Raw genomic sequence first — 10,343 nt, forward strand, 5'->3', positions numbered from 1 at the left:
TNGGNTNNNATAAGAGAGNAGGCTGAGCAAGCCAGNGGAAGCAAGCCAGTAAAGAACATCCCTCCATGGCCTCTGCATCAGCTCCTGCTCCCTGACCTGCTTGAGTTCCAGTCCTGACTTCTTTCAGTAATGAACAGCAATGTGGAAATGTAAGCTGAATAAACCCTTTCCTCCCCAACTTGCTTCTTGGTCATAATGTTTGTGCAGGAATAGAAACCCTGACTAAGACAAATGTTGCTGTCTTCCAACACATCAGAAGAGGGCATTGGATCCCATTACAGATGGTTGTGAGCTACCATGTGGTTATGGGAATTGAACTCAGAACCTCTGGAAGAGTAGTCAATGCTCTTAACCTGAGCCATCTCTCTAGCCCCTTGCCACTTCATTTTTGTTCTTCTTTTTTATATCTTTTGAAACAAAAGATGACCTCATAGCAACTATCAGTTAGAACCATTTCAGCAGTATAATTGATCACATGGTTTTCTAAACACTTTTATATTCACACATTCATAGCAAGTTTAAAGCAATAGTTCATGTCATAGGTTGATAAGGTCTAAGGAGTTTTAGTAGAATTGTTTACATTCTTTCCATTAGACTAGTACTTGAATAAATATTATCTATTTTCTAGCTCCACAAGTTCATTATAAGTTTAAAGCAATAGTTTTTATGTCACAAGATAGCAAGGTTTTGTCAAGAGACAAATCTGCCTTGTGCCTTATTGTTTTGAAGTCTTGTATAGATTAACTAGTCAATCATATATTTTCTGTCCTTGCACCTACAATGATTTGCCCGTTCCCAGTGTCTGACCTTTAGTTACTGAGGTAGTGGCCTCATTCCTAACCTAGAAGGGATGTTTTCTTGATCGTAAAGTTGTTCTAAGCCTGTTTTCTTTTCCTAGTGGAATTAGCCTGTGACACATGAAGGCTCTATTTGCAGCTTTTATTCTATAGGGGGCATGGATTTACTTGTCTTAATTCAGGAGTCCTATAAAATCATTATCAGGAATTATGAAGTCATCGATTTGTTTAAACTGTATTATTACATGAAAGTTCATCTTCATATTGATTATGCAGAAGATCTGCCCAATAGGGTGGGCTGATGCCCAGAAATCATTAGGCTGTGTAACAGAGGCAGGAAAGGCAGATTAACAGCGAGAAGCCATCCTGGGGTGAAGTCCCTGAGGACCTTGCCTCTCAGAGTGCATCCATCACAGCCATGCAGAACGGTGGGCCATCTCCAGGAAACTCACTTACTTGCCATAGCCTTTCCCACATGGCTCTTGTCATAAAACCATGCATAATACACACACACACACACACACACACACACACACACACACACACACAGAGAGAGAGAGAGAGAGAGAGAGAGAGAGAGAGAGAGAGAGAGAGAGAGAGATATTACTAAACACCCTAACCTGAGCTTTGCACCTTAGTTCTGTAGCGCAGTGTCACCTGTGGACGCTGAGCAGAAGGGCTCCTCCCTCACATGCTGTTTTGTGTCTCCCCTCCCCTGCCCTCCCCTTCTTCATCAATGGTTTCCAGTGAGATGAGTCAGAAAATGGCCAAGGAGGGCCCCAGGCTCTCCAAGAACCAGAAGTTCTCCGAGCACTTCAGCATCCACTGTTGCCCACCCTTCACCTTCCTCAACTCCAAGCGTGAGATCGTGGACCGCAAGTACAGCATCTGCAAGAGCGGTTGCTTTTACCAGAAGAAGGAGGAGGACTGGATCTGCTGTGCCTGCCAGAAGACCAGGTGAGCGTGGGCTCTGGGCCAGGTCTACACCACATTCCCTTTGCTCCACCCATGACTGTCAGCTCCCTGTTAGGAAGGTTCTGGAGGGAGAGCAGAAGGTGGGAGGGAGGGCCGGGCTTTCCTGCTGTTTCCAGTTCCTGCCAGCATCCTTTTAGCAACGGTTGGTTGGTCGAGAGCCCAGGCTGCAGCCTCCAGCTTCTTTTGGCCCTCTCTGCACCAGCCGCCGTGCCACGTCCCCTCAGAGGCCCAAGCACCAACCAGCTGCGTCCCCAGTGGTGGTCAGAGCGCCGCCAGCCAAGCCAAAGTCCCCTCTGATGCCAGCCAAGCCAAGGTCCCCTCCGAGGCCAGCCAAGCCAAGGTCCCCTTCAAGGACTGAGCGCCAGCCGCGTCCCCGCCCAGAGGTCCGACCACCACCAGCCAAGCAGAAGCCCCCTCAGAAGTCTAAGCAGCCAGCACGCAGCAGCCCCCTCAGAGGGCCAGGCACCAGCCGCGGGGGGTCTCCCACCAGAGCTCCTAGGTTCTGGTAACACCATCTCTTGCCTTTTGTCCCCTCTAGCTTAAGGTCAGTAGCTGCTCTCCGCAAGTACTAACATGGGGGATCTGTCCACAGTACCAAGCCTGTGTAATCCACTCCCTGCATTAAACCCCCTCTGTTTGAAAGACCTGGCGTGGCTTCTGTTTTTCCAGATGTTACTGGTCCTCACTCCAGATGGCTGTGTCTGTGCCAATCCATAGGACTGGGAGTCACTAATTTACCAGCATAGTATTGGCCACAGTGGCAGGCTGAGTGTATGAGCCTCCTTAACCACCTTGCGCCTCAGAGAGGCGTGGTGGTAACTGATGAGCTGTTCCTGTGCATGTGTGACGGGAGGAGCTGATGCTGACCCTTCTGACACATTTCATCAGATATCTGTTTACTCACACAGCCACTCAGCAAACTCTACTGCTTTGCAGATAATAAGGTTCTATATGCTGAACTGGGGAGAGGAATATAATTTGTGATTTCTGAGTACCAAAAAGAGACAAGCTGGCCATGGTGCACAGAGTAATCACTCCAGTACTGCCATGCTCAGGGTGTTTATGCCCATGGGAGCCCCAACTGGGGACTTTCCAGCTCTGCCGTGGGAACCTGAGGCTTCACAGAGAAAATTAGGTTGGAGTGGGCAAACTGAAGGAGGATGGCTAGAGAGTCACTTACCCATCTGCTCTACCTTGGGTAGAACAGTTTCCTTTCTTCTTTTTGAGACAGAGACTCACACTGTAGTTCAGGCTAGCCCTGAGCTTACTCTGTATCTAAGGTTGACTTCAAACTTATAAAAATCTTACTGCCTTAAACTCCCAAATGCTTGGATTAAAGTGTGAACTGCCATGCTTGGTGGTGACTTCCTCTTCTCCCTCCTCCTCTTCCTCCTCTCCCTCCTTTCCCCCCTCTGACTCCTCCCCCTCCTCCTCTCTTCTTCTTTATGACTTTATTTTTTGGTACAGTTTTAGGTCCACAGTGAAAATGAGGGAAAGACAGAAACTTCTATTCCCTGCCCTGCACACACAGTGGGCAGCGTTTTACTACTTGGAGGTAGATCTGTGTAGTGGGTTCACAGCGAGCACTGGTCCACATACTTTTTACTCTGCTGCTCAGCCCCTGCGCAGCTTTAGAGAACCTCCGCGAGAATCTCATGCATGATTCTTTCAGACACAGCAAAGACGCAAGAACAAATGATTTACCCAGCCAAGGAACTAACTGGCTGCTGCTCTCTAAACCTTAGTACCTTAGAGAGGTGCATCCAGGGTGACTGGCCACTGACTAAGTCCCTCCAAGGGACTGGAGACAAAAAGTTGGCTCAGTTGGCTAACTTCTGATATACAGAAGTGGCCAGAAAATGGATGGGGCTGAGGACATTTGTTTTGTACAGAAGAGGCAGTCCTTCATAGGAAGCTAAGTGATGCCTTTGTGGGTGGTTGGGTTCAAGCTGTAACTGGACGCTCTCTCAGTCACTCTTTGGGTATCAGCTAATGTGCTTCCGCTGACTGTGCCCTACTTCCCTGGGAACATAGGACCAGCTTCCTAACATCCTGCACCTCTCATGCACCCCCCTGAGTCCCACCCAATACTCAAGCTCCCTTCTCAGAATCTCAGAGGTAATATACTAGAATAGATATTTAACCACTGCATTGTTTATTTCATTTATTGATCTGACTATTTCAAATCAGAGGTGTAGGAGGCACATGAATGGGAGCAGTTTACACTCAATCAGGCAGCTACTCAGACATTTAGAAAGGGTTAGAAAGGTTTTCTGAAGCTGCCCGAAGTTAGATATGATGCTGTTCCTGAGGTATTGTATTGACGAATCAAACAGTTCAGACAAAGGTCTTTTTTTTGGATCAATAATAGCTCCTTAGAAAAGGCCCTCTCCCTGGACGGGAGAATATCTGTCTTAGAGGTGGATGGACTTGGTTTTCAGTATCCCAGTGGAGGGTAGAAACATCTCCTTTTTTGATGGGGGGTGGTCATGGCATGTCCCGCTGGCTTTATTCCTTCCTGTGTCTTTAAGGTTTGGGATTTGATGCCAGGACCCTAAGACTGTGGAGCTGCCACTGTAAGAGATCATCCTAAGAGATCAGTTCCACAGCCCGGAGAAATTAGGCCATGTAACTAAAAAGTACCTTTTCTCAACTTCAATTTCCACTGTTCATTATGACTGGTAAAAACAAAAGGATAATTTACTTTAGTACATTGATTTTATCTATGGTGATTTAACTTACTCTAGCTGTTTTTGGGTGGAGTCTGGGATTTTATACATCATACTCATGTCTTTCAGTACAGACAGTTGCGCGTTTTTTTGTTTCAACCCCTTTACCCATGTGTGTATGTTTTGAACTGCTATCTTGCTGAAAACACATTTTGAGATATGGCTTAGTGTCTTCAGGGTTTATTGTCAAGCTAGAGGATGGCCCCAGATGTATTTTAGAAGACTCACAGAAACTCCAGTGGCTGCTAGCATCTCTATGGCAGCAACTGCCAACCGTTAGATGTTAGATGAGCATCACCCTTGTGTTCAATGAGAAATACGCACTGGAGCCCGTGGATTCAGTTTATGTGGTAAATCCAACCCTGCTGTGCACGTCGATCCAGCCTGTTCTTGGAGGGAGCCTACACCCCCACAGTGATCTTCTGTGAGTGGATTTAGGACGCTTGCTTCTCCAGACTCACACAATCCTAGACGGTTCGTTTCTTCTGATCTGCGACGTGGGAAATCTTTGTAACTTCAAACTTTCAGAGCTACTTTCAAAGAGTGAGATCAGGGTGGTTTACAGATGATTGACCCTCGTGGGCTACCATCCTTCAACCTTCCTGTTTTGCTTGGTTGGGACAATGGTGTTAGACAGCTCCTGGAAAAAGGAGTTGCCATTATCCTCAGTTTAGGGAGCTCCACTATAGCCCTGTGCTAGCTGACCTCACACTTCTTTCTGAGGAGGTGCTGCCCTCTGCTGGGCATGGATTTATAGACCTGTTTGTCTTCCAGGATTGTGTGTAAATCAGGTTCAGGCAATCTTATGCTCATCTCTCTAGCTTACACTCAGCTCAGGGTTTGACTGACGTTGATGACTGAATGAGACCAAATAATTTACCTCACAGTCTGACTCAGCAGAAGGTGGATGGCCTTAGCATCGGGTTTGAGTCCAAGGTTTTTTTGTTTGTTTGTTTGTTTTGTTTTTCAAGACAGGGTTTCTCTGTATAGCTCTGGCTGTCCTGGAACTCACTCTGTAGACCAGGCTGGCCTCGAACTCAGAAATCCACCTGCCTCTGCCTCCCAAGTTCTGGGATTAAAGGTGTGCGCCACCATGCCTGGCGAGTCCAAGGTTTATTTATTTATTTATTTATTTTTTTGAGTCTAAGGTTTTTGATAAACTTGTAACTAGTGCGTGTCTGGGCCCATCTATCTATTAGTAATACATTTATTAAATGTTGCTTATCTTTTTAAATGTAGTTAGTTCCCTAACAAATCAGAGACATGTCAACCTGGTCAGGATTTTATTAGAGTTCATATACATGGATGTGCGCACGGTTACATTTAAAGTCTGCGGTATCAGTGACTACCATCACTGATGTGACAGGCTTTCTGAGCAAACACATTAGGAAGGTTCATTTTTGTTTAATGTATACAGGTGCTCGGTTTTTATGCATACCAGACGAGGGAATCAGATTCCATTACAGATGGTTGTGAGATACCATGTGGCTGCTGGGAATTGAACTCAGGACCTCTGGAAGAGCAGTCGGTACTCCTAACTACTGAGACATCTCTCCAGTCCCAGAAGGATCATTTTGACTCACAGTTTGAAGGGACACAGGTCACCGTGGTGATCAAGGAGTGGTGGCAAGAACCTGAGGTGGCAGGTCATATGGCACCCGCAGTCAGGCAGCAGAGCGGTGACTGCTGGTGCTTAGCTCACTTTCTCCTTCCTATTCAGTCCCCAGACCCCAGACCAGGGGCTGCTCCCCCTCACGTTCCAGCCGAGTCTTCTCTCACGTAAACCTTTCTGGGAACGTGTCCACAAACACAGAGATGTGTTTCCTTAGTGACCCTGAATCCAGGCAAGTTGACAATGAAGAGCAAGAGAAAGCGAGCTGAACACCAGAGCTCACCTCTGCTGCCTGGCTGTGGATGCCATGTGACCCGCAGCCTCAGGTCCTTGTCACAAGTAGTAAAACGTCTTTGTTTCTGTTCTAGGAGCGGGATGTACTTAGGCTATCTTTGTGTTCTTCTGGGTCCTTTACCATCAGTAGCCAGAAAACCAAATACTATTATGCATGGAAACAGGGGAACTTAAAAAAAATTACTTTTCCTAAGCTCAGTTCAGGAAAAAAAAAATCAACATATCAATTTTGCCCAGAGATTACAAGAGTTGAGAAAGCTGGACTTCTGAGGAGAAAAAAAATAACATCTCAAGTGGTTCACTCAGAGCTCAGCAGTTGAAAGCCCTTCTTGCTCTTGTAGGATTTGAGTTCAGTTCCCAGCACCCACACGGTGGCTCACAACTCTGTAACTTCAGTTTTAGCGCCCTCTTCTGGAATCTGTGAGAACTGCATGCACACACACACACACACACACACACACACACACACACACTAAAAATAAACATATCTTTTAAAAAGGTCCATGGAGTCACTGTTGTACTAAATACTCTGCAGGAAGTGGATACCACATACAAATTTGTGAATCTTTCTTTTTTTCTCTCTATAAATCAGATTGAGAAGGAGGAGCAGGTCAACTCCAAGAAAGAAGTGACCTAGAAGGGATTTTGCGTGAATGGACAGCCTCTGCCTGTGGACTTACTGCTTCCCCACAACCCATCTGCCCTCCGATGAATTATCTGACCTCAAGTATGATGCAGGAGCGGACGCCTGCTGATGTAACAACCACAGATGCCCACAGTCCCCATGGTGTGGGAGCCTTAGGGCAGCCTGCCTGGAGGTGAGCAGGGGGCTCTGCGTGTCGTACTCCAGCCACGGAGTCCTGGAAGGATCCCTTGGGCTCCAGAGCTCAGGGAATGGGGCTTTTGGTTTCATCTGGAGCCCTTTTCTCTCTGGCAGATGCACGGTTCCTCAGGGTCTTTGGCAAAGGCGATTGTGGAGCTAACCCCCCACATTCCTCCTTCTTCCTAGTCCCCTCCCTCCCTGCATCTGGTCGACAAACCTGGCTCTTGATCTTTTTCTTTTTCTTCCTGGTTCTCTGCCCGGCCTCTCTTGTTTGCATACCATTTGCTTTCCGCTCACCGCCTTAGTCAGCAGTGGTCAGAGCCAGAGTCGACTCTGGTGAAGGTCCACATAATTGTTAGAGTAAGATACTAAGTTGTTGTATGATCCTTAAATGCGGTGATGTTCCAATAAGTAGGGGATCGCGTTACATTCCCATGTCAACTGTAGGTAACTTGTGTCAGAAACAGAGGAAACAAAGGCAGTCTCCTCTCTCACGCTCCGCAGGCCCAGTGTTCAGCCTCCCCCAGGGCTTTGAGAGAATCAGTTCCCGCACCAGTCTGGGGAGAGCCACCCTCTAAAGTCTTGCCTTTGATCTTCTCACCTGCACAGCTCTGACTGCTGCTAAATTATATCATTTAGGAAGGTCAGATGGCTTCAGCCCCGTCCCCGCTTCCCTATCACCTCCCTTGCAGCATCCTGGACAAGTCCCCATGCGCACTTTTGTATAGAAAGAGTAGAGTGCCAGGAGCGTTCTTGTCTCTAAAACAAAATCCCTCACATTCCTGGGTAAGGCCGAGGCCTGATGCTCCAGTGTCTTTCCTGGCTGGCCCTCCACGTCTATGTGTCTATGTCTGTGGTAAGGAGAGGTGAAGGAAAACGGGAAAGGAACTTGGCCTTCTCTCTCTCTCTCTCTCTCTCTCTCTCTCTCTCTCTCTCTCTCTCTCTGTGTGTGTGTGCATTTGCCAGAGAGCTATCAGTCCAAGATTCCTTCCCTGAGTAGGAGGCCTTCTGTGGGATGAAGGGGTCTGTGCTCACTGTGTAGGTGGAGTAGCGTTGGGCTGAGTTTCCGTCTCCTCGCTCTGGTTTGCCTCCATGATCCGTAGCCCCAGACTCCCGGGGAAGAATGAGCCTGAGCATGGGCTCTTGTTCTAGACCACAGGAGCCAACCCTCCCCCATGGCGTGGCACTTGCTTGTACCCCAGGATCCAACCCTCCCCCGTGGCATGGCACTTGCTTGTACCCTCCCCTGTGGTGTGGCACTTACTTGTACCCTCCCCCGTGGCATGGCACTTGCTTGTACCCTCCCCCGTGGTGTGGCACTTACTTGTACCCTCCCCCGTGGCATGGCACTTGCTTGTACCCTCCCCCGTGGCGTGGCACTTGCTTGTACCCATCTGTGCACTTGCTGTGAGGACAGAGACTGGGCCAGACAGAAGCGCCTCGCACTGCCTTGTACTCTGGGTGTGGCCTTGGGAGTAGCTTGGGGAGAATATTTGCCATCTCTCAGTTTTCTTGCCCAAGTGCGAATGCTAGAGGCCCCTCCAAGTCCCAAGTTCATTCTTGTCCTCCTGAAGACCTCACCCGCAGAAGGTCATCATGAAAAGGCCACAACGGTACCTCAGAGTCCCAATGCCTTCTCAGCAGGGGGCACATGGTGATCGGCTTGGGTCTCTTTCCCCAGTCAGCCCAGATGGGTGGGGAGAAGGGTGGAAGGAGAGGAGTGGGAGAAGATCCATTTCTATTCAGGCTCCATCTGGGTCCGCCCCACAACTTCAGCTTGTTTTGAGCCCAAACTTTGATAAGTAATAAACACAAAGAGTAGAGAAAGAGAGAGACACACGCACCTACACAAACACACACATTACATACTACACACATACACATATACACACTACACACATACACACACATATACCACATACACACACACATACACACACATACACACATACACACTACACACATACACACACATATACCACATACAAACACACACACACACACACACACACACACACACACACACACACATCTTGTCACTTCTCACCTCTCCTAACGCTTTTCTCCTTAGGAAGCCAGTGGACGGGAAGGAGACCATGTCTCTATTCACAAGGAAGCCAGGCTCAGGGCCTGGGAGATGACTCGGTGGTTAAAAATTTCTTGCCTTGAAAGCATGAGGGCTTGAGTTCAAATCCCCATGACCCACACGAATGGGCCTGACAACGTACCTCTAAATCCAAACTCCGAAGCTGGAGACAGGAGATCCCAGAGCAAGCAAGAGTGACCATACCAGTGAGCTCTGGGACTGACTGAGAAACCCTTCCTCAGTGACTAAGGTAGAAGAGACAGGCTGACCCAGTGCCAAACTCAGGGACTCCATGCACAAGCACCCCTGCACGCTCTTGCATGCACACACACACACACACACACACACACACACACACACACATGCACACACACACATACACACACACACACCACACCACACTTCACAACAACATGGACAACATGGCTATGGGGAGAAAGGAGACAAGAGAACACCAGCTCATGGCTCTTCGAGGATGGGTGCGTCCTGCCCAGGATTTAGAAGTCTTTCCCCCACAGGAAGACCTCACCATGTCTTCCTCCTGTTCCCTCTCTTGTACTCGCGATATAATGTGGTGCTTCATCCACCATGGGGCTGTGTGCATGCTTCTCAGAGCCTGTCACACTCTGGCCTCCGGTTCCTACACAGGTGCCCCACGCTCTGGCCTCCGGTTCCTACACAGGTGCCCTGAGCACAGACATCTCCTCAGAGATTCTTCCACGGTCACCAGACTCCATCATTGTCTTCCGGAATCATCCGCTCACTTACTTATTGTTTAATTCTTGCCCCAGTGCTTTGCCTAATGTAAATCCCATGGCTGCCCCATTGATTTATCCTGTCTCCAGTTACCTGGCACTAACAAGGATTCAATAAATACTTGCTGACGGAAAGAACGTTTATTTGCTTTTAAGAATAGTTTTTAAAATAATTTTCAAGCCGGGTGTGGTGGCGCACGCCTTTAATCCCAGCACTCGGGAGGCAGAGGCAGGCGGATTTCTGAGTTCGAGGCCAGCCTGGTCTACAGAGT

General features: G+C 48.2%; 1 protein-coding gene across 3 annotated transcripts in view; it reads left to right on the forward strand.

The window, feature by feature from the left end:
- Positions 1 to 10,343, forward strand: part of Mobp (myelin associated oligodendrocyte basic protein) — a 34,977-nt gene that overhangs the window by 19,121 nt on the left and 5,513 nt on the right. Inside the window, exons 3-5 of one of the 3 annotated variants that reach the window (XR_003844614.1) lie at positions 1,545 to 1,754; positions 7,000 to 7,225; positions 9,965 to 10,197. Coding sequence is in view for 1 of the 3 variants with exons in the window: in XM_021207993.2 (XP_021063652.1) it covers positions 1,549 to 1,754; positions 1,975 to 2,281 (513 nt within the window). In the remaining 2 variants the exon portion in view is untranslated. Of the gene's footprint in view, positions 1 to 1,544; positions 1,755 to 1,974; positions 3,122 to 6,999; positions 7,226 to 9,964; positions 10,198 to 10,343 lie in introns of those variants that run through there. The other 2 variants (XR_003844613.1, XM_021207993.2) reach the window with 2 other exon arrangements.

The sequence above is a fragment of the Mus pahari genome, chromosome 10, assembly GCF_900095145.1.
Source record: "Mus pahari chromosome 10, PAHARI_EIJ_v1.1, whole genome shotgun sequence".
Taxonomy (NCBI): Eukaryota; Metazoa; Chordata; class Mammalia; order Rodentia; family Muridae; genus Mus; species Mus pahari.